Source organism: Festucalex cinctus, chromosome 19 (genome assembly GCF_051991245.1).
Source record: "Festucalex cinctus isolate MCC-2025b chromosome 19, RoL_Fcin_1.0, whole genome shotgun sequence".
Lineage (NCBI taxonomy): Eukaryota > Metazoa > Chordata > Actinopteri > Syngnathiformes > Syngnathidae > Festucalex > Festucalex cinctus.
In genome coordinates, this window is record NC_135429.1 from 1,227,508 (window position 1) to 1,249,799 (window position 22,292).

Consider the following 22,292-nt stretch of genomic DNA (forward strand, 5'->3'; position numbering starts at 1 on the left):
CGCCAACTACGGCAACCACACTAGAACAAATATCTCTATATGCGTACGCGATAGTGCGCGTGCGTACAATACGATACAAAAATAGAACCCCCCCCCCCCCCCAAAAAAAACACAAAAAAAACAAAGATATTGATGCATTTTAAAGTAACTAAGTCAATGTAATCCTATATGATGAATATTGTACTTTTGACCTCATTATATTACACAAATCCCAACAGCAGTTTACCTTTGGAAAGGAGGACTTCCACTTTAATTCTACAGCATTATACATATATACACTTATATAAGCTTTAACGTCATACAAAAAACAAAACCATATGTATATATGGGAGGCGAGAACAAAGACTTATTTTAATCCCACCCCCAAAAACACAAAAATAAATATCAAACATGTGCAGCACATTTGGCCACCCCACAGGATGTGTGCTTCATTAGCTTCAGTGGGGAAAGGCAATTTATACATTTTGTTTCCAAAACTATGATACAACTCCGCAGCGTAGGACATTTATATAATCGTGTCTCACACTTTCACGTAGAAAACAATGCATGTACATGTACAAACAAAACAGGAAGTCTTAAATGTCTCGTGTGTGATGGAGTTAACCAATAAGACAATAGCAAGGGTGGAGTGTGTCTTATTGGTGATCAATAAAGGACTATTCATGGCCAAGATGATCTATTTATGCTTAAAACACACAATTGAACTGCGAACGGTAACTGGATTTAAGATGGCTGCTTAAAGTGTTGGATGATGCGTTTGGGTGGCGTGTCAATGGGATGACAACTTATTTTTTTTTTCCTCTCTCATCTTTCATTTCATAATAGCGCCAATTTCCTCAAGAAAGTCATTTGAAAAATTACCATGATTGGACGGAAGGAGGTTGATGTCTGGAGGAAGACGTGATCTGCATAGAGTCGGTTTGTCACAGTTGTCCTCTTATGGAGATCGGGACACACCTCGCTTTGGCTCCAGAGGTGGAAACTGAAGTAAGCAGGAAACGTGTCGCTGCTTTCATGATGAGTTCACCTGCTCTGCGTACAAAATACTGCTGTAGCAAGACTTTGGGATCACCGGCTGATGTCCCGGTTGGCTTCCCAGCTCTTACTGCCTGTTGCCTCGCCGCTCCCCGCAAAGTCAAAGAACGGGTGCTTGAGGGAGTCGGCAAGAAGCAGCCTCTTGGACGGCTCGTACTCTAACATGCTTTCGATCAGGTCAAACAACTGATGGTGATCCTCCGCCTCTGACAGCAAATATCGCTGGAAAAAGACAGACAAAAGGATAAAAATGAAACACTATTACATTGGCATCAATGCATTTGTTCCCCCTCTGCTCTCACCCTCAGAGGTTTGCAGTTTTCCCGGACGTATTTCCCTGCCGAGGAGCTCTCGTCCCAGTCGAGACGGCCTCGATAGAAATACTTCTGCTTCCTGTAAAAGGTGGTCCGCATCGGAAAATGTGCATGACGAGCATTCTCGGACTGCACGTTATTCTCACCTGGTCTTGCGGATCATTCTGGATGGCACAGGTCCGAGGATTCGCTCCATCATGGCCAAATGCTCCCTGTTGTCATGAGTCTGATAAAAACAGATTCAAAATTAACTCAAATATTCATGTGCTGGATGAGTGGCAGCAACTAACTGCTCTGACTTTTGTAGTAGGGTGCCCTGAAAGTTTAGCTATATAGTGTAGGCCCCTCGACTGATTGGGCCAAATGGCCGATTATTTCCCCCATAAAACGTTATCGTCGAAGAAAACCGACGTTTCAGACGCCGTGAAAGCACCCTGAATTTGCTTACTTAGCATTAGTAACTAGTGAGTCTGTAGCCGCAACTTATGTTACTCTGGTTATTCTGCCCAGTTGGAGTTAACTGTAAAATTAAACACACAACGATAAGACACTCACTGGATATTAAATTCAAAACATGCTTCGTTTTTGAAACATCGCTAGCCGAGCGCTAATGCTAAAAGCAAATGGAGGATCGCATTTAAGACTTAGACTTGACTTTATTGATCCCTTTGGGAAGGCTCCCTCTGGGAAATTCACATGTCCAGCAGCAATGAGAACAGATAATAAAATAAAAAATAATTCAATCAATCAATAAATAAGGTTATAAAAAAGATTGAATTAATAATAATAAAATGAAAAATAAGAATTCAATCAATCAATAAGGTTATTACACCAGAGATTGAATTAATAAAAGAAAAGGTTACAATTAGTAATATAATAAATAAGCAATCCATGGCAAGCAAATATTTTGAGATTTTGTTTTTCTTTTTTACATTTATATGGCAGTAATTATTATTAATTTTTATTATTATTTTACCCCCAAGTATTTGGCTATGCGACCACATTCATCAAAGAGGACCCAAATCTACCTTTTTAATTATTTTCATTTACATTTATACAGTATATTATGCTGAACACCTCATGTGCTCTTCATAATGTATTGACAACCGATATATTGTAGAGTACCTGAAACAAGGTGAAGCCCAAGTAGTACTCAAACAGGATACAGCCAATGCTCCACACGTCACAAGGATGGCTCCAGCCCATTTCTAACCAACAACATCAAGAGTAAATACAAATATGTGTAGCCTTTATTCACCATCAACCCAATTTGCCTCTCGGATATGTGGACAGCAATTCAATTTGAAAAATCTGTCTCAAAATCGTCAGTGAGTCCCCCTCACCTAAAATGACCTCAGGGGCCCGGTAATGCCTGGTGGACACAATCGTGCTGTGATGCTCGTGGTCGAAAGTGGCGCTGCCGAAGTCCACCACACGTACGGCTGTGCTCTTCACCGTCCGTTCTTCTCGTTTCTGCCACATGAAAAATAAATAAATCGTCTTTAGCATATCACTAAAAAAAAAAAAAACTTCTTCTACTGTGTCTTACCTTCTCCACATTGTAGGACATGGTGAAATCCGAGTTGACAAATAAGATGTTTTCAGGCTTCAGGTCCGTGTGTGTCAACTTATTGTCATGGAGAACTGTCAAGCAGGACAAGACATATGCAAGATGATAAATCAGCAGGAATATTGTCGTTGGGATACGTGATATAGAAAATAAGATGCCCCTTGTCCATCATTTGAACTTACATTTCACGGCTAGGCAGACTTGGTAGGCCATGTGTCGGACTTGACCGATGGAGTAGGGCAGGTAGTTGTTTTCTTTGAGGAAATCGAAGGTGCTGAGAGCAAGCAGCTCAAAGGAGATGCACATATGACCGTGGTAGTCAAACCAGTCGTACATCTGCACGCACAGGCTGCAAAAAAAAACAAAACAGCATGCAAAGACTTCAATTGGTGACATCTGTAGGATTATAATCGATATCCTAGTTCAGGGGTCAGCAACCTTTCCTGTCAAGAGTCATTTTAGGACAAATAAATAAGGGCCCAAGAGCTAATTAGAACAAGCCAGAACAGAGAAAAATATGCAGCATCCATTCCATCCAATTCATTTTCCAATTCAACAAAAAACAAAACAAAACGTAATCATATTTATTGAATTCAATGCTAAAAAAAAAAGAAAAAAAAAAAAGCTTTCTTCTAAAACTGTTTACATGCAGGGTTTCTCCTATTGTTTTACAAGCCAAGCGGCCTGCCAGGTTTTTCTTTCCCGCTGCCACGCTCAGCTCGACCACATCACTGAGCCAAAACTTACAATTTGTTTTCGGGGTCCTTCTCGTTGATCTTCTCAAGCACGTTGATCTCGAGGCGAGCTGCTTCTTTGTACTTCTCCACATTCTTGATAATTTTCAAAGCAACACTGGATGCTCCCCTTGAACAAATAATAAAAAATATTCAGCCAAATTCTAAAGACTACATAGCTTATGTTCACGGAAAATAAAGTGAAGTTGCTAGCGTAACGTTTGAAGTGGCGCACACCTGCGATGGTCTATGCACTGCATCACCCTCCCAAAGGTGCCTTCACCCAAAGTGCTGACAATCTCATCTGCAGCGTAGCACAAAGAGACGAGGGGAAAAGGGAACAACAGCGGGGGAAGAGAGAACAGGAGAATTAGACAAACGGATCCGCGGGGGGTGCGAACGCATCCTAGAACGTAACCCGTTGACACAGGGCTGCCTATTCAATCGGGCAGGCTTCAATTCAAATACAGTAAGCGATGATAAATAACACTAGGATACATGAAGGATAAAAAAGGAGGGATTTGTGAAGTGCCCCTTTCCTTTGATGACGCATTTGCAGACATCAAAAAGTGGGCACATCCAACCCCCTTCTCAAATAAACTCAATAACATGGTTGAAAATTCAATGTGTACGTGTATGTGAGCTGGTTGTAAATGTCGAAATGTTAACTAATAACATTTAGAACTAGCTAGAGAAGCAAATGCAAGTGAGATTAAATTTTTAAGAAAATGCTCCACAGCTTAATTGCAATAAGAAAAAACAAGAAAAGAAACGCAGAACGTAGCTAAAGTCCCTCACAGAATCTTCGTTCTTGCAATCCACCCTAATTCAGCTAGAACAAAAAAAAAAAAAAAAAAAAAAAAGAGCTTTCTAGCAAGGCATCATCATCATCATCATCAGGCACTCCCGTTTAAACGCTCTATGCTTTCATACTCATATGGAGAAGGGTTACGATAGAGTAGTGGCAGTGAGTACATCTCTCTTGCAGGACGTCCCCACTCCGACAGATCAGGTGCCCTTCCTCGTCGTCCCTCACACTCAGTGCCCGCGTCCGGCTGTTGCTCCGCTGTTTTCACACCCCAAACCGCCAGCAGCAGGACACGACACAACCAAGAGGGAACATGGGGGGTATTCGGGGGCAGCCGTGGCGTCAGAGGCAGACGAGGAGGGCGTTGGTGGAGTTGTCGGTGGGTTTGGTTGGTCATGGGGCGATTCGCGCATGACACCACGTGAAGAAAATATATAACGATAGGGATATAGTGCAAGGGAACAAGTCAAAGATCACATGATGTCCTCTGCTTTCCCCCCCAACTCTACCTTTAAACCACAGCTGCTTCAAAACAGGTAAGCAACTGGCACATCTATCCATTCATTCAACGCAAATATGAAAACATTGAAATCACAGCTTATTAGCCTGACTTGTCAGCTTTCAGAAGATGCTAAATCGTAAGCTGGGGGACCAAATGGGAGCGAGCAGGAAAGTTACGATCTGCTCTTTTCAAATTGCTGGATAGACGTGTGGTGATACAAAGATGCATTTTTAAATAAATACATCTTAGATGTCAATATGTTCAAACATAAAATCTCATTGAATCTGAATAAAGCATTTGCATTTTTGGTGGAACATTCTCACTTTCATGCATTAAATGCAAACCAAACACAAAAGCTGAAGAAATAGCAAAGAATTATAATTTATAAACGTGTTCGCCAGATGTTCCATTATTAAAAATATGTAAACTAAGGCTGTTTGCAATGAAATGAAAATGCTTTCCCAAAGTGACACACTCGGGCTGAACGATTATTTTGCAATTTTCAGCTTTTTATTCACAGTGTACAGTAACGTTTCCAAACATGACTGAAAATGACAGACCATCAAAATATTAAAAGCTACGACTCAAATAACGCAAGAACACAAAAGTTTTTTTTTTTTTTTTTTTGAGAGAGGTGGTCCTTTAAAATGGTTCAAGTTAAGGCAAGATCAACAATACTACTTGGCGTCATGTTTAAATATTATCTTCCCTATATTTCCATATTTTTGCTCTAGACTAACTGCTTCAAACAGTGAGTGCTTTGTGAAATTCATATCATGGTACTGTATTAATTCTTTTGGTCGTTTTATCTCTAATGGTGAGTGTAAAAGTTTAAAAATAATAATGGGAGTATTCCTGATTGGCGTAATTGTGAAAAGGTAAATATTTTTTCTTAAAAAGGGTTAGAAAGTATTCTGTTTCTCATTCATATCTTGCAGTCGTATATAAACGTGTCTGCCTTTTATGTATGTCATAAAAACTATTCAACAATCAAAAACCACTGATTACAAAAATAATAGTAATTTTAAGCCCTATTACTGTGTAAATCTCAGAATTCAGTGATGGAAAAAAAGAGTGCAATATTTATTTACTTTAGACTTCTAGCTTGACATCATGGCTGACGTCAGCCGTTGGCGTGCTTCCTGCTCAGACGTTCGTACGTGTGCTAACCGGCATCTTATTTTCAGTCTAGAATACGTATTCATTGTAGTACAAATGTTCTGTTCATAGCTACTAGCTCGATGCGGTTCTAACCAGACTTCTGTGGAGAAATCGCAGCTTTGATGATCTCGAAACCGCACCTGCTGAGATTGCAATGTCGGTCTCAAAACGATATATCGTTCAGCCCTAGCGCAGAATTTATATATATTTCTTTTAAACGTGTTCGCCAGATGTTCATTATTACAAATAAGGCTGTTTGTGAAATGAAAATGCTCTCCCAAAGTGACACACCTATATAAAGAAAAGACAAAATAAAATGCTTTGGCAGAAGAAAAACAAATCAGAAAGATTGCACTACTTACCAAGTCCAGGGGCTGTGAAGAACAAATGGTTAAAGAAGGAAAATAGGCAGAGAGGGCAGAGCGCAAGGAAAAAAAAAAAGAAAAAGAAAAAAAACAACAACAAAAAAAACAGAGTGGAGAGCGTTAAAAGACCCTCTCAGGTCTGGCTGTACTCACCGAGGACGATGGGCTATAGGACCTGGTTCTACGCCGCCTTCGTTTGTGCTTACGCCTGCTGCCCTTTCGTCGGTACGAATCATCCCGCTCCCGTTCCTTTTCTCGGCCCCGGCGGTAGTCGTACATGCTTGGCGAGAAGTCGCGCGGATAGTAACTTTCGGCCGCCGCGTGCGGCTCCCTTTCTCGGTCATGGTGGTCTTGATCGCGGCTCTGATCCAATCGTCTGAATCCCTCGCAGTATCTTCGGTCAAACGGGCGGCGCTCTGCTGAGCGATTGTCATAGCTCCGACTGGATCAGGGCACAGAAATACATTTTGAAGGTTGGTGACAACCGGGACACAATTATGCTCCAAGTAGGCCTTTTCCAACTTTCCAGTAGTCTTGAATGCAACGTTATTATCCATTAAAACCGCCCAAAAAAGTGAGCCAAAAACATACCTCCTTGAGCGTGCATAACTTGCATCATGTCTCTGTCCACGTCCCCTTCGGTCCCGGTCCCTGTCACTGCTCGACGAGTATGTAGGTGATCTTCTGTGTCTGTGTCGGCGCCATCTATCTTTTTCTTTCTCTCTGTAACGATCATTGTAGCTGCTGCGACTGTCTCTCTCAGAGGACGTGTACCGTCTGGTGTGAGGCATCTGAAAGGTTTATGGAATGAGTTTTTAACTGAGGCAAGACACAGAAAGCAGTCGATGTGCATGTGCTACATAAATCTAGGGAAAATCCAATTTCCACGTGGGGGGAAAAAAAGCAAACAATCATTGGTTTTAGTACACGGGTCTCCAAGTCCAGTCCTTGAGGGCCCCTATCCAGCTTCTGCAGAGCTTACTGATGAGTTGATCAAGGGAAACATGGAGGGGAAAAAAAAGGCTGGATTGGTGATCTCTAGGACAATATAGTCTTTGTATCTTTAGTTTGTGTGAGGTGCAACGTAGAGGCATCAATTTTAGCAAGCCTAAAAGTGGGCGAACATTAAATGACAGCATGCACGTTGGGGAAAGCATATAAATAGCCGAAATTAAATGCAAAATCTCGATCACCCACGAACGAGTCGACCCACACACAGAGAGAGTTTAGCCCTGAAACGTGAAACCTCAACAAACTAGAACAAAACATACGCCTCTGGCCTATATTAGGAGTTGGAACTCAAATTTGGCGTGCACACTGTTGATCATGATACTCCAGTTAGAAACATTGCAAACAATGTCTACGTTTATTTGATTAAACAGACTAGACTGTCATATTAATAACAATTTCGCTGACGTGCATGAATATGCAAAGCAGTGGAAGTATTAAGTTAACTGAATCAGACAGCAGCATTTGCTAATGTAAATAATTTGACCGCCATCTTAGCAGCTGTGCCTAAGCAGTTAGCGTTCGTGCTAAGCACTTAGACTGGATGTGGTTATTTAACCGCACATTTCACTTCGAGTTCAACACCTACCGTTTTAGCAGCGAGCCCAGTACGCTTGTCCCACAAGAAGTCCGTGGTGCTGGCGTTCTTGTCACATCTATATTCTGACTGGCTCGGTGTCCCAAGCTCCGTTGCTAACAAATATGTTCGCTGTGCCCAAGCTAGTTGCGAGTAGTGGAACAAATGCTACGTTCCGCGAAACTGGGAAATCTGGAAGGCCCACATACTAAAACAGGATTCGACTCGCAGAAGAGGAATGTCGGTGCACCCCGACTTCACCGAGATGTTGAAACGTGACGTAACGCAATTGTGACGCTCATCGTAAAACGTCAATTAAAATAATCTTTATATACTCTGCCAGGTCTATTTGGGTTTCATCTGCATGAACCTTTCCACAAAGCCGACTGTAATATGTTAATTTACGACTCCTAAGAAGCTTTGAATGCATCTTCAGACCGGAACCGGATGTGCTACTTGTTTTCGTGCATTCGAAAGACTTGTGGCGGAGCCCTTTCTCCATTTTGGAGTGACGTTTAAAATATTAATGGCGCATTGTGAGTTTTTGTTTTAAATTCTACACTTGCATTCAATGATCCGATATTTACTACGTTACTTGAGTGTAGGGATCGGTGACATATGCGAGCTGAATTTGTAACTTTTTGTGGTCGGATTTGGTAGGAGCGAAACGGGATCTTGCAGCCTCGACGGCTGGAGTTTTAGAACATTTGGGCTGCTACTGATCGTGACATGAATCCATCTAACCCATTTGGGAGCCCACAAGGTGGAGGTTTCCAAGCGACGAGCAACACTAACACTAATTTATTCCAGTCATTTGGACAGCAAACCCCCAGCAGTCTGCCTCAGAATGTCAACATTTTTCAGTCATCAGCTTTTGGTCTACCATCGGCCTCAAAACTTTCCGGGACTACTATGTTTGGACAGAGCCCTTCATTTGGGCAACAATCGTCACAAAGCTCAGCGCTCCCCAGCCTGACTCCAGCTTTTAGCCAGCCTACGGTGGGAGCAAGCAACTCTGGCTTTGGGAGCAGTACTGGACCAGTTTTTGGATCTGTTACTGGATCAAGCCAGAGTTCAGCTTTTGGACAGACACCTGCATTTGGACAGCAGTCGGCGTTTGGTCAAGTCACAAGTTTTGGACGGTCTTCAGGTTTTGGACAAAAGCTCCCAAGCTTTGGCCAGCAGGCCACAGGATTTGGAAACACCCAACCAGTCTCTGGCGCTACAGCTTCATTAGCGCCCCCTAAGCAGATAGCTTTTGGACAGTCTGCATTTGTCCAACCACATATTACTACGGCAGCAAGTAGTGCGTTTGGTGCCGCTCAGACGCAGAGCAGAGGATTTGGATCTGGATTCAATTTCAAGCCAGCCAGTGAAGTACTTTTCAAACCCATCTATAGTGGCAGTCCTGAAGCCGCTAACCCTCAAACTACGTCACTGTCCAGCTTACCTTTTGGCAGCACCACGGAAAAGACAAGTTCCAGCACCGCTGGTAGTAGCAGCACCATCACTGGCTTCTCTGGGTCTCTGGGCTTCAATTTCTCTCAACCCACTGCTGCTCCATCCCTTCCAGTCCAAAACAACCCTTTAACAACCGTCAATAACAGCGGTCTGCAGTTCACCTTTTCCCAGCCTGCTGCACACACTAGTTCCAACACCAATGCACCCATCACCCAGCCTAAAACACCATCCACTTTTAGTTTTTCACCCAAAACCCTCCAACCCCAGACGCCACAACTTTTCGGAGGAACTGGTATCGTTCAACCCTCCGCTTTCAGCGACAATAAATGTAAAGCAGAGCCAACTTTGGACAATAAAACGACTCAGGAAGGTGACACAAACGTATTTGCACAATTTAGAAAAGGTGTGAAACGTAAAGAAGAGCCAGCAGCAAGTGTGTCCGGCGTCGTGCCAGAAGCTATTGCAGAGGACAACGTAACAGAAACGGTGTCACCGAGACAGGCCCCAAAAAGGGCTCTGGTGAGGTCTCGTCCCCCTGCAGGGCTGTTCAGCAGAGCGCTAAGTGGACTGCGAAAAGCTGCGGCCCATGAAGTTAGACAGGAGCCAAAAGAACCTCTGCAAGTGAAACCACAGCGAGAGGAGTTGTTGAGCGAACATCCACAGGTACTGCATGAACACCTGAGTGCAACCACATCTGCGGTCCAAACTCTCAGTCCCGAGGGACCGGAAAAGGCTCAACAGTCAGGTGAGATTTCACACTTGTCAAATGGATGCTTGGATAAATGAACTTAACCTGTATGTTTTGCTTGATCCGCTTTGAGGAACATAACAACAACCGCGTCTTTTTAGTTATTATGTTTGCATTGGAGGAAATAATGAATGGTTTGTTGGTATTTTTGTTTTACAATTATTGTCACAGTTCATGAGGCAACAGAAAAGCTGAATTTATTAAGTTCCATACCTTGCTAGGCGGTTTGTTTTGGTGATCTTAACCCCCAGGGGTCCGTGCTGGGGCCAAAACATTTTAATTTGTTTATCAATGGCATATTTAATATATGCCAAACAAGCACTAAAATTAATTCCTTTTGGAGATTATACCAATATATTTTCTATAGTAGTGACAATTATGAGCTCATAACTACTGTGAACTATGAACAAAAAATTATGAGAAAGTGGATGGACAATTGGACATAAGCAAATTAGAGCTTGACCAATATGTTTTTTTTTTTTCTTCTTAGAGACGATTAACTGATATTTGGAAGCAATATTCATTTTCAATAAAAGGGAAAATATTGGCATCAAAAGTTGAAATCTTATCCAGTATTTGTCTCTGTTTTAAAAACAAAAGGTTCAATGACCTCCCAGTGTCATTAGGATGAATTAAAAAGTGAAATAAACATTCAAATAAGTAGGGGTGTGAATTGCCTCGTACCTGACGATTCGATCCGTATCACGATTCATAAGTCACGATTCGATTCCGATTAATCCCGATATGAATTTACAAGTCGATTGTTGCGATTTCTTTTAATCAAATTTAGAAAATACCATTCAGTAAACTTGTACATGTACACTGTAAGATTTGTATGAAAATGTATTATTTATTGATCTGAAACTTCAGTCTTATAACTGTGAGTCACTATATTTGACATTGAAATAAAATATTAAGGCTTAATGTTCCATCAATATAACATTCTTCCATGCTTAAGGTGTGAAATTTAGAAATTTTGTTGAATATTTTTCCATCAAAAATGGATGTTAAAAAAATCGATTCGGCTGCCTCTTGAATCGATTCGAGAATTGCGTGCTGAGGTATCGCGATATATTGCCGAATCGATTTTTTTTAACACCCCTACAAATAAGTAAATAGCTTCCTATTGTTTTCTGGAGTTGATAAAGTTTTCCAAAATATCTCAAATGTAAAATTTTTACTGATCTAAATTTAAACAAGAACAGAAGGTTGCAGAGAGTTCACAGGGTGAAGGGCATCTCTTATGAAGTTAACTGAAAATGTAAATAAATAGTTAAAAAAATAAAATAAAATCTTGCCCCACTAGTCTAAATATGGTATTCTGGTTAATATTACATTTGTGGGGAAACACCAGAATACTGTACAACAAATCCGTTTGTCACCCGACAGAAACGTGCTTTGAGCATCTTTCACCAGGTTGGCACGCTCATGACTTTGCTTAATCAATCCATAACCTCTCCACTTCTCATTCTAGATTCAGCATACCCCCAACCACTGATGGCCCAAACCAAGACGCCGACAAGAACCGGCGCGCGGAGCGACAGCTTGGACAGCCTCAGCGGGACGTCCCCCACTGACTGCACTGCCATCCAGTGCAGGAATCTGCCCCCGGCCCTCAACAAAAGGGAAATCATTCTGAAGCATTTTTCTCGCTTCGGCAAAGTCTGCAAGGTCATCTGCCGGCCTCCGAAGAACATGGCCTTCGTGCATTTCAACAACCACGTGAGTTGCGTCAATGTCCCTTCCTGTTGACGCATTTCATTGGAATGACTTTCAAATCTGCGTGATGATCATTCAGTGGAAAGAAAGAAAGAAAGATGTTAACATTTTCTAACATCAGTAACCTTTTCCTTACAGGCGTCCGCCGCAAAGGCAAAGAAGAAAGGGAAAGTCTTGCATCAGCAGGAACTCCTCCTTTTGTGGCAGCGAAAGAAGCAAAGTGCGAGTCCAAACAATACAATAAATTGGTTCATTGATAAATGCAAAATGAGTGCCTGTCCTCAAGAGGCAGCTGTATGATGAGCAATCTTTGAAATAGTATTTTTACGGCGCATCAGGTCCAGGTGATAAAAGCAGAAGACCTGACGCCAGGAAAGAGATGGATGCGGTAAAAAACCAGGACGATGCAAATTTCAAGGCTTCGTCGTCGCCTCTAAAGCGATCTGTACTCGGCAGCACCTTCAACCGCAGGTAACAGCCGAATTATGTCGACGCGTCTTTCCAACACAACTTGCTCTGAGATTTTGTGTGTCCGGTAGCTCACCAGCGAAGAAGCCGCCGCCGCTGATGTCCATACCTCTCCTGATAGACCCAGAACTTCAGAAGGAGAAGGTCATAGCAACTCAAAGCGCCAATTGTCTCGTCCCCCTCATCGGCGTTGTGGCTGAGACGTCAGAGGACAGGTATCGACTTCTGGAGCAGAGGGACAAACTTCTACGGCAAGGTACGTCTTCCATACTTCTCCGATTTCTGTCTGTCACTGAAACTCAAATATCACAAATTACGTACGCCCACTAGGTCGACCCAAAAGTTTGGACATGGACCTCTCGAAGGTTTTCGTCGGAACGTGTCCAGACATGTGTCCAGAGAAGGAGAGATACATGAGAGAAACAAGAAATCAGCTCAGCATTTATGAAGTCCTCCCTAACACAGAGATGGTCATATATTTTATCGCAATACTTTTATCATAGTACATTTGTGGCGCAATATTAATGGCGACTAAATGGTATATTCCAGGTGGATCACGCAGCGGCCATCAAAGAGTACAGTCGTTCGTCAGCTGACCAGGAAGAGCCCCTCCCTCATGAGTTACGCCCCTTGCCAGTACTCAGCATGACCATGGACTATCTGGTCACTCACATCATGGATCAGGGTCATGACAACTTACGGGATTGGTACGATTTTGTCTGGAACAGGACCCGGGGGATCCGAAAGGTAGGAACTGAGTTGGACACGAATACTAAAATGTTAAGATCACTCACTTTCGGAACCGTTTATCCTCACTCGTAGGATAGTAGCGTGCCAAAAAACAAACAAACAAAACAATGCATGCACATGCATCGATAAATTGAAGCAGAAAACCCTGCTCACGAATAATGCCCTGCCCCATCTTCCTGTTTTACCTTTTAGGACATCACCCAGCAGCGTCTGTGCTGCCCACACACGGTCTCACTCATCGAGAAGTGCACACGCTTCCACTTGCACTGTGCCCACCATCTGTGCGAAGAGCCAATGTCCGTTTTTGACGTCAAGATCAACAACGAGAACTTGACCAAGTGCCTGCAGAGCCTGAAAGAAATGTACCAGGACCTGAAAGACCGTCAGATCTACTGCCCCCGCGAGGCCGAGTTCCGCCAGTACAGCGTCCTGCTGAAGCTCAATGATGGGGACATCCTACGGTTAGTGTGTAAAATCTTAATATGAAGAAGAAGAAGAAAAAAAAAAATGCAGATTTTGCATACAATATATTGAATATTTTTCCCACCTTGTCTGTACAGTGAGGTCCAGCAGTTCCACGATGAAGTGCGCAACTCCCCCGAAGTGCATTTTGCAGTGCAGGCATTTGCCGCACTGAACAGCAACAACTTTGTGCGTTTCTTCAAGTTGGTGAAAAAAGCATCTTACCTGGCTAGTTGCCTCCTCCACAGATATTTCAATCAGGTAAGAAAAACAACAACAACACCACCACCACAATGCTAAACTAGAGAAAAGAATTTCTGGAGAAATTGTGTGTGAACAATTGTGGAATGATATTGACCAATGACCTAGAATGAGCTGAACAGTTTAAATAAAGTTGGAATCGTAGAAAATTAGGCAAGAAACTAAAATATTTTCAATTTTTCGCTTTTATTTTGAAATTTTTAAACAAAAAATTACAGTATACATAAGATGAACAGTTTGAATCGGTAAAAAAAATAAAAAATAAAACTGAGAAGTCTTTTTCTTCTGTGCGTGTTTGTGCAGGTCAGAGCCAAAGCATTAAAAACCCTGAACGTCGCTCACACCGTGGGCCCACGCTCAACTGCTTTCCCAACGGACGACATCGTTCGGATGTTGATGTTCTGCAGTGCGAAAGAAGCCACCGACTTCATCCAGCAGTACAGCCTCAACGTCGGCGAGGGGTGAGTGTCACGATTTACAAAACAAACGAGAAATACAAATCACGCATTCACTCTTGGACTCTCGCTTTTTTGTTGACAGCGTGGTCGATTTGAGTCGGATCGCCTATCAGGAACCGGAGTTTCTATCCCAGAAGAAGTCGCAGCTCATTCAAGCGAAAAAAACGGCGCTCACTGGGGAAGTTGTGAATGGAGGCCCCCTCCCCAATGCTCCTCAGCATAAACCCGTCTGCACCTTTGACTCCCACAACAAGTACAGAGGAGAAGGCCCTCTGGCTGAGCCGGCACCCAATCCATTTAAAGGTACGTATGGATTATCATTTCAACGCATTTACCTATTACAATATAATTTCCCTTTTTTTTTTTAGCAATTGCAGCCAAAATGGAGGTTAAGGCCCCGCCCAGCGTCCAGTTGCAAACACAGGTTTTGCCAGCCAGGTATCCTGACATCCCCAATGTTTTTGGTCTGAGACCGGCCGTTCCAGAAAAATCCAGCGATCCCTTTCAAAGTTCAACCGTCCAAGCCAAAGCCCCGCAACTGCTCCAACCTCTGCTGCAGCCTCCACCCGCCAAAGCGCCGTCACCTGCGCCGCCACCTCAGCCAGTGTTCAGCGATGAGGTGGGGATTTTTTTTTTTGCATCTGTTCACATCTTACTTGGTACTCACGCTTTTAGTTGAATATTTTTCAGGACATTATGGCTGAAGTGGACAGTTTGATTGATGAAATGGTGGAGACATCTGCCAGAGAGGTCGCTGCTAATGGAGCCAGTTACGTCACAACAGCTCTTGTGTAAGTTTCTATTATCTGTCATTCATATACAAACGTTGCGGACCGACAAACCCGACTGTGAATGTATGGTTTTGTTTTGTTTTGTTTTTCTATTCTGCAGCGAGAGCAGTGTCCAGACAGAATCCGTCCTAAATGAGGTTTTAGGAGAACTGCTCCAAGAATTGTCTTCTACCGAGATCCAGCTCGAACAAGAGCGTGTCGCTGAAGAGAAACGCAAGATCGAGGAAGCAAGGTTTGTCTAACGTCGCCTTATTTGAATGGAATTTCGCAATCTTTACATCACATCGCCCATTTGCGCAGTGATCACAATGCAAATTAATAGCCGTCTCTCTATTACAGGCAAAAACAGGAGCACAAAGACTTTTTGGCCAAGTTCAGATTGTCTTTGTTCACAGAGATCATGCGGGAAGTGTTAAATGAGAGTATCAAGGAGACTGCCAATACAGTTTTCCAGTAAGTCTCTGTAGTCTACATAGTTTTCAACTCCTCTCAATGTAGTTGGGTTTTATTATATTTTAGATGAGATTTTTTTATTATTATACTGTAGTAGATTTTTGTTATTTTAGACTATTTTTATTATATTTTAGATTTGATTATTTTTATTATTATTATACTGTAGAATATTTGTTATATTTTATTTATTTTTATTATATTGTAGATTTGATTATTTTTATTATACTGTAGTAGATTTATTATTTTACATTGTATTTTTATTCTTATATTCTAGTAGATTTTTTTTTTCAATTTAATTTTTTAATATTATATTATACACACCCGACTCAAATAATTTGTGATGATACGCCACGCTGCAGGGAATTTGGTGCGCTCACCCAAGTACTGGACAATATATAGAATAACAGAAAAGGAATTCAATATTTATCCTTTTCAGGCAAGCAGTGGACGAGAGAGCACGTCGTGTTGCTAAATCTTCTCTGGAGGTCTGCACTAGTCTAATTGAGGAAACGTTGACGGCAGACATCGCTCTGCTGGTGGAAGAAATCCTCGATGCTGCGTTGCGGCGTGCTCGCAAGTACATCAAAAGGTAGAAGAAGAAAAATAAGTCGACGATTGGCGTGAATTGTTGCGACGATAGCGTTGGGGTCATATTCTTTTGTCTCTATCTGCCCAACCAGGTGGCGTGACGTGGTCGCAGTGCGCCGGCAGCTGAAGCGACAGATGCGAGGCTTCCCGGCGGCTCCTTGCTTCGTGGACCCTCGCTTCAAATTGAAGGCGCTGGCTCCGAGCGCGCCGTTCGAGCAGTCCATAGAGGATCTGACTCGTGGGATGGTCAACTTGGGAAATGCGGGAAGGTTATCGATTTCCAGCACCAGGTATAGGATTGCAAGTAACCTGACTTTAGTTGCTCCTTTTTTCATCTATCGCTTTTTTTTTAAGGGTGTTCAAAATGAGACATTTGGCTGTACACCAAATGAGAGTCCAGCACTACTATCGGAAACTTCTGGAGTAAGTCCACATTTCTTTGGTTTACGGTTTTGCCTTTTATTCATTTCATACATTTTGTGTCACAGCGAGTTAGTGTGGGCGCCACTCGACATGCCAGCACTGGTGATGGAACATCTCCATAACCCACCTGATAGAATCTTCTGGAAAGCCATTTTGTTGCTACCCAGTGATCACGAGAGTGTAGCCAGCCTGGCAGACAGGTCAGTAGCTGGTTGGTTGGGATTTACATTTCAGCTCCAGGTATCCGATTTTTGAAATTGATGATGGATAAACTACATCGAGTTTTATAATCATAATACATACTCACCAAACTTCATTTCCCTTCTAGGATTCTGTCCGATTGGCTCGAAGCGAAATTTGCCGGCAGCCAAGGTTGGAAGTTGATGGAGGAAGAGCGCGATGGCGCCCTGCAGACTCTCCAGCTGTCCAACACAATCAGAGAGAACGGACATCGTAACCATAAAGTTCATATCAGCATCAAAGTCAGTTCATTTAGGATTTGTTTGATTTCAAGTGTTTTTGCACTGTTGCTTCTCAACTGGTGGGTTGCGGCCCTATTAAGGGAGTACAAAAAAAATGCTTCATTTTAAAGGGATACTTTACTTATTTAGCCATTTCTGGCAGTCAAACATGAATATTTTGCCTATAATAAATTTGATATTTTCATTATTTTTCTATATATAATTAGTACCTTTAAAAACATTTTGCAACTTGCTGTCGACTGAAAATGACATCACATGGGCTCAGGTAACCAATCACAGCTCACCTGTTTTCTAGGTTTGGTCATGTGATGACATTCACAAGCTGAGCTGTGATTGGTTACATGAGCCCATGTGATGTCATTTTCAGTCGACAGCAAGTTGCAAAATGTGTTTTTCAAGCTACTAAGTATACTTAAGTTGTCAAGAGATGGAAAAGTTTTTTTTTTTTAAATACCTAAAAATGTCCAAAAAGTGACCGTAAAATGTCCAAAGATAGGAAAAGTAGAATAAAAAGGGCAGAAAAAAAAAAAAGTCTAATAAAGTAAGAAGAGAGACAGAAAATTGCCATGGCCATAAGATTACCAAAAAATGTCAGAAAAGTCTCAAAGTGTATGAAAATGAATAATAATAAAATAATAATAATAAAGAAATCCAAAAACGGAAACAAATAAATTTCTATGGTGCAGCTGTAATTACATTAGACCAACAATAACACTGTTTCCTTCATGAAAATGTTCAAATGTTTTGCAGCTCCAGACAGATTTGATTTACTTAGCCTAACGTGGCTCTTTTGACCAGTAAGGTGGCTGACCCCCGCATTAGGGGTATCATGAACTTCGAGTTAATGTTCAAAAAGATGTATTTATCACTTACATGATTGAACGCGTTTTCCCGCCTTCCCTCCTATATGGTCGCTTTTCCAGGTGTCCAGAGGTCCGCTGACCGCCGACGGCTTATCCAAAATGGAGGAGTGCAGTGAGCTGCAGGGGGCGGGCGCGCTCATCATGTTGCTTCCCGCGCTGCCCTTCTCGGAGGCCGATCGCGACGAGCAGGACGTCCCTCTTCTTTCGGCCCTGCTTCAGCTCAAACAGTTGCAGCAAGCCAGCACCTGGCACTGCCCGCTGCCGCTGGTGGTTCTGGTGCCCGGGCCGGAGCGCGACACCTGCAGCACACACAAACTTGAAGAAGGTAAAAAGAGTCACATTGTTGTTGGGGGGGGTACTGATGTTTGACTTGAAATGTTTTTTCTTCTTTTGTGGCCTTCAAGAATTGATGCTGCCTATGCTTGTAAAGGACGGCCTAATATCAGAGTACACGTTGTTATTCATAGCGGAAACCACAAATGATACGCAGGGATCCAAACAGGTAATTCACTTTTTTTCCCCCTTTCTTTCAAAATATGAGTTCTAATTGACAGAAATACATAGCAAGGAATAGGAACATTTTTAATTTTTCCAAATTTTTAATTTGCAAGTATTTCTAGTGTTATTAATTTATTCATTTTATTTATTTACCTAGTACTTATATTTATTCATTTATTTATTTTGTGTTATTTGATTTTACCTTTTAGTTTAGTTCTATTTTTTTTTTTTTTTAAATAACAGTTGAGCCGCAGTTAAAAAGCAAGGTCATATTTCGTTCAATTTTTATTTAATGGCTGGATTTTTATTAACCTGAATACCATATTTAGATCAGTGTGGCTGCATTGAACAGATTGTCAAAACCTTTTTTTTTTTTTTTTTTTATTTATTTTGTTATATTCAAGTTAGTGGGGTTTTCTATCGATTTTCAATTCCATTTCTTTTTTGTTTTCAGCTGAGCTGCGCCATACGTTGGCTTCTGCCCCGCGCACCTCCGCACATCCCACTCTCCTGCCACACTTTGATGCAGCTTGTCGAAACCAGCTTGAGTTGTGAGTTCGGTCGCCGGGTGTCCGCTCACTGCCGGGAGCGCGCCGCCGCCGGCCTCCCGCCGCAGGATCCCGCTCCCGTCGTCCAGCTGTACAACGCTGTCATCAGCCACGTTGCCGCTAAAGTGTCGTCGGAGGAGCTGTCAGAAATCTCGTGGCCGCCCGGAGAGTTCTGTCTGCCTGATAACGCCAAGTTTGTTCCGCATCTGGGATGGAACACCGGCCCGCACTTGGCCTGGCTGCGTGAAGCCGTCCTCAGCTTGAAGCTACCACAATGGAGGCAACTTTCAACTTCTGGTGAGTGTACATTACAGGTTTAGAAGAATGCTTTGAAATAGGGCCCGAGCAATTAATCGACCGCCGATTATAATCAGTGTTGGCCTTCAAACATCGGCCAATTGGGCCAAATGGCCTTTTATTTTCCCCTTAAAACGTTATCGAAGGAAGCTGAAGTTTCCAACGCTGTGAAAGTACCCTGAATGCACCATTTTGCTTGCGTAGCATTAGCAACTAGCAAGTGTGTATGTTATTCTGTTATCCCTAAGCGTCCTTTAAGCTGTTTAATGACACGGCAGTTTGAATTAACTGTAAAATTAAATACACAACGTTAAGAATTACATCCACTGTATATTTAAATACCAAGTACGCTTCGTTTTTAAAACATCGTTTATCGTTAGCCTAGCGCTAATAGGATGTTAGCATCGACTTCAGTCGTGTTTTTTCTTCAAATAACGAATATCGACACACAAATATTGTGGGAACACATACCAAAAGATTAAACAACACTACGCCAAGGCACAAATTCTTCCCAATGTGTGAAAAAATAGTTATTTTAACAGAATTAAATCGCAACTTTCTTCTGTAGTCGCTTTCAAGTGCGTACCCCAATGGATGCACGGCACCACACTGCCCCCAAAAGGCCAAATCGCACCGGAACCGTTTTTCAGTTGCTATTATTTTAGTTTATTCTATTCTTATGTCACTTTCTTTTTGTTTTTATTTTGTCATAGTCATTTCAAGTTATATTATATTATAAAGGTTGGCCCAGTAAGTCCCATGACATGTGGAAATAACACAAGATCAAAATACATAAAAGAAAAGGTCAATTCTTTACAGCAGCTGTAAGCAAGTAAGAATGTTTTATTATTGATACATAAATCTATATACAATAACCTTGCATACTTAATTTTTTTTTTTTTTATATATGGACTTGTCATTCAAAGCAGCAAAATTAATAGCGATATAGCGAACGTTTGTGCGCAAGTTGCATCCATTGAAAAGTAATTGGGGAAGTGGTTAATTTTATGCATTATATATATACATTTTTTTTTTTTTTAAATAAATCGGCAGATTATTCGGTAATCGGTATTTTTTGTTCCTGCCAATAATCTGTATCGGCCTCAAAAAATGCATATCGGTCGGGCCGTACTTTGAAACCCAAACAAAATGGTTAATATTCCGAAATTTATTTTTTCCTCTAGATACCTGGTCTGAGCTGTGCGCAGCCATCCATCGCTACGTTGATCAGATCCAGGCGACGCGCAGCGGTCAACCCCTCATCACGTCGCGTCTGGAAAATCTTCTGGAGCGCGTCAGACTCAAAGGCCGCCACGGGAGAAGCATGAATTTGTGGGAGGAAACATGCGTCGCCTGCAGTCGGGTCCCTTGGGTTGACGTGATCGTCATCTGCATTGAGCACAAACTGAAAGACTGGCAGCTCCCTGGACCACCTGTCTGTCAAGGTGAGAGGAACGGTCTTCTTTTTATCGTTTATATATCGAATATGTGACCATAACATGGAGCTTATTTATCTTGATAAGATGCTATGACGGAAGATGGCGAGATTCTGGTTTACTATCTCAGCGAGTCATTAAAGGGCTTCCAACCACCTGAGGAATGGATCAAGGCCGTCAGAATGACCCACAGGGAGAAACAGAGAGATGACAAAGGGTACAAAACCCCCCAACACTTTTTCACTATTAACAGCTCAACACACTAAATGACACTTTTAAATTGGGGGCAACAAATACCGAGTATGTTCTGTAGATGGCACATTTGTCAGGGATCAAATTAAACTGCAATTGCAATTTCTTATCGACTTTCTCCCTCTTTTAAAGGACAAGTTCACCTACCTGCACGACACCTCACAACCTGACAATCAAGCAGAATTTGTTCCCAAGTGTGCTGGAGCCGCTGGAGGCCCAGGAAGCCCCTCTGGACATCTCCCATACGCCCACAGCAGTAGAGGTGCTCAGCCACAAGGTGTTCCAGACTTTAGAGGAAGAGAAGGCTGAAACGAAAAGGTACCGCTCCTGCAGTTATTACTAATTCAATCTCTGGAGTAATAACCTTATTTATTGATTGATTGAATTATTTATTTTATCATCTGTTCTCATTGCTGCTGGACATGTAAATTTCCCAGAGGGAGCCATCCCAAAGGGATCAAGAAAGTCAAGTCTAAGTCTTAAATGCGATCCTCCATTTGCTTTTAGCATTAGCGCTTGGCTAGCAATGTTTCTAGTCTAAGTCTAAAAACTAATTCAAACTAACTAATTTGAAAAAACAAAACTCAAAAACGATCATGAAAATTCCAAAGCTATACTAAACCATACATACAAATTGTCCCTGTTGATCTTTGCAGGAGCACAGAGCAGCTCCAGCGTTGGCTCGAAGGCGGCGACTGCGTGCACTGGTCCACACCGCTCCTCCTCCCGTCCTCCATCCTGCTCTCCATGCCCGTTTTTGGAAGGCACAGACACTCAGCCAAGCCTTGTGATGCTCTTTTCACAAAGGTTCGGCATCTTATGACAAATAATCAGTCACGTTATGTGACACAAACTGGACAATTGTGCAAGTTCCATTTGGTGGCCATTAGAATTTCAAATCATTGTTGTGATTCCAGGAAGCTCAGAGCCCCGAGCCGCTGCAGAAAGACGAGCGGTCCCAGAGGAGTCGTTTGTCACTGACCGAGCGACTGAGAGATCTTCAGCAGCGGATTGAAGCCAGCCAAGAGGAAGAAATGGCCTGCAAACTGAAACTGAGTGCAATGATTAGCATTGTTGACGACTGAATCAATCGTTTTTTTGTCTCAAGGACACAGTTTTCTACATTCTATACATCTATGATTTGGGTCATTATGTTTTTATTTTGTAGGAATTATGACAACCCGGTCATCGACCATTATAGTTTTTGAACAAATAAATTAAATTGACAAAGATTGTCATTTCTGAGCAAATATTGAATGA

General features: G+C 42.2%; 2 protein-coding genes across 5 annotated transcripts; one reads left to right on the top strand and one right to left on the bottom strand.

Annotated features, from left to right (window-relative positions):
- Nucleotides 1-221: 221 nt before the first annotated feature.
- On the bottom strand, nucleotides 222-8,473 carry clk2a (CDC-like kinase 2a). 3 transcript variants are annotated; one of them, XM_077507429.1, is made up of 14 exons: nucleotides 8,087-8,473; nucleotides 7,081-7,280; nucleotides 6,643-6,931; nucleotides 4,629-4,719; nucleotides 3,891-3,957; nucleotides 3,667-3,783; nucleotides 3,102-3,268; nucleotides 2,899-2,993; nucleotides 2,693-2,822; nucleotides 2,475-2,557; nucleotides 1,496-1,575; nucleotides 1,338-1,428; nucleotides 1,107-1,257; nucleotides 222-1,027 (listed from the first exon to the last, which is right to left on the bottom strand). In XM_077507429.1, the coding sequence occupies exons 2-14, from the start codon at nucleotides 7,278-7,280 to the stop codon at nucleotides 924-926; spliced, it is 1,665 nt and encodes a 554-aa protein (XP_077363555.1). In that variant the 5' UTR covers nucleotides 8,087-8,473; the 3' UTR covers nucleotides 222-923. The 3 variants fall into 3 exon arrangements, with proteins under 3 accessions (XP_077363555.1, XP_077363556.1, XP_077363557.1); XM_077507430.1 differs by having other exon boundaries at nucleotides 222-1,257; nucleotides 8,087-8,470; XM_077507431.1 differs by lacking the exons at nucleotides 4,629-4,719; nucleotides 7,081-7,280; nucleotides 8,087-8,473 and having other exon boundaries at nucleotides 6,643-6,780.
- mcm3ap (minichromosome maintenance complex component 3 associated protein) lies at nucleotides 8,407-22,264 on the top strand. Of its 2 annotated transcripts, XM_077507426.1 has the most exons (28): nucleotides 8,410-10,280; nucleotides 11,758-12,005; nucleotides 12,141-12,222; nucleotides 12,341-12,473; nucleotides 12,542-12,726; nucleotides 12,801-12,940; nucleotides 13,020-13,217; nucleotides 13,413-13,681; nucleotides 13,781-13,943; nucleotides 14,247-14,404; nucleotides 14,484-14,704; nucleotides 14,770-15,020; nucleotides 15,092-15,192; nucleotides 15,293-15,424; nucleotides 15,532-15,645; nucleotides 16,082-16,234; nucleotides 16,326-16,523; nucleotides 16,588-16,656; nucleotides 16,722-16,856; nucleotides 16,985-17,138; nucleotides 18,062-18,326; nucleotides 18,406-18,503; nucleotides 18,954-19,344; nucleotides 20,529-20,789; nucleotides 20,868-20,997; nucleotides 21,165-21,350; nucleotides 21,689-21,839; nucleotides 21,950-22,264. In XM_077507426.1, the coding sequence occupies exons 1-28, from the start codon at nucleotides 8,804-8,806 to the stop codon at nucleotides 22,115-22,117; spliced, it is 6,231 nt and encodes a 2,076-aa protein (XP_077363552.1). In that variant the 5' UTR covers nucleotides 8,410-8,803; the 3' UTR covers nucleotides 22,118-22,264. The 2 variants fall into 2 exon arrangements, with proteins under 2 accessions (XP_077363553.1, XP_077363552.1); XM_077507427.1 differs by lacking the exon at nucleotides 21,950-22,264 and having other exon boundaries at nucleotides 8,407-10,280; nucleotides 21,470-21,769.
- Nucleotides 22,265-22,292: the final 28 nt, after the last annotated feature.

Bases quoted from the DNA above. Each gene is read 5' to 3' on its own strand.
- clk2a (XM_077507429.1), bottom strand. From the start codon at position 7,280: ATGCCTCACACCAGACGGTACACGTCCTCTGAGAGAGACAGTCGCAGC. The intron at 2,994-3,101 runs GTAAGTTCAAAT...CCTGCTTGACAG, and splicing joins AGTCTGCCTAGCCGTGAAAT to TTCTCCATGACAATAAGTTG. The intron at 1,258-1,337 runs GTGAGAGCAGAG...GTCTTTTTCCAG, and splicing joins AAAACTGCAAACCTCTGAGG to CGATATTTGCTGTCAGAGGC.
- mcm3ap (XM_077507426.1), top strand. From the start codon at position 8,804: ATGAATCCATCTAACCCATTTGGGAGCCCACAAGGTGGAGGTTTCCAA. The intron at 14,705-14,769 runs GTACGTATGGAT...TTTTTTTTTTAG, and splicing joins GGCACCCAATCCATTTAAAG to CAATTGCAGCCAAAATGGAG. The intron at 16,657-16,721 runs GTAAGTCCACAT...TTTGTGTCACAG, and splicing joins TACTATCGGAAACTTCTGGA to CGAGTTAGTGTGGGCGCCAC.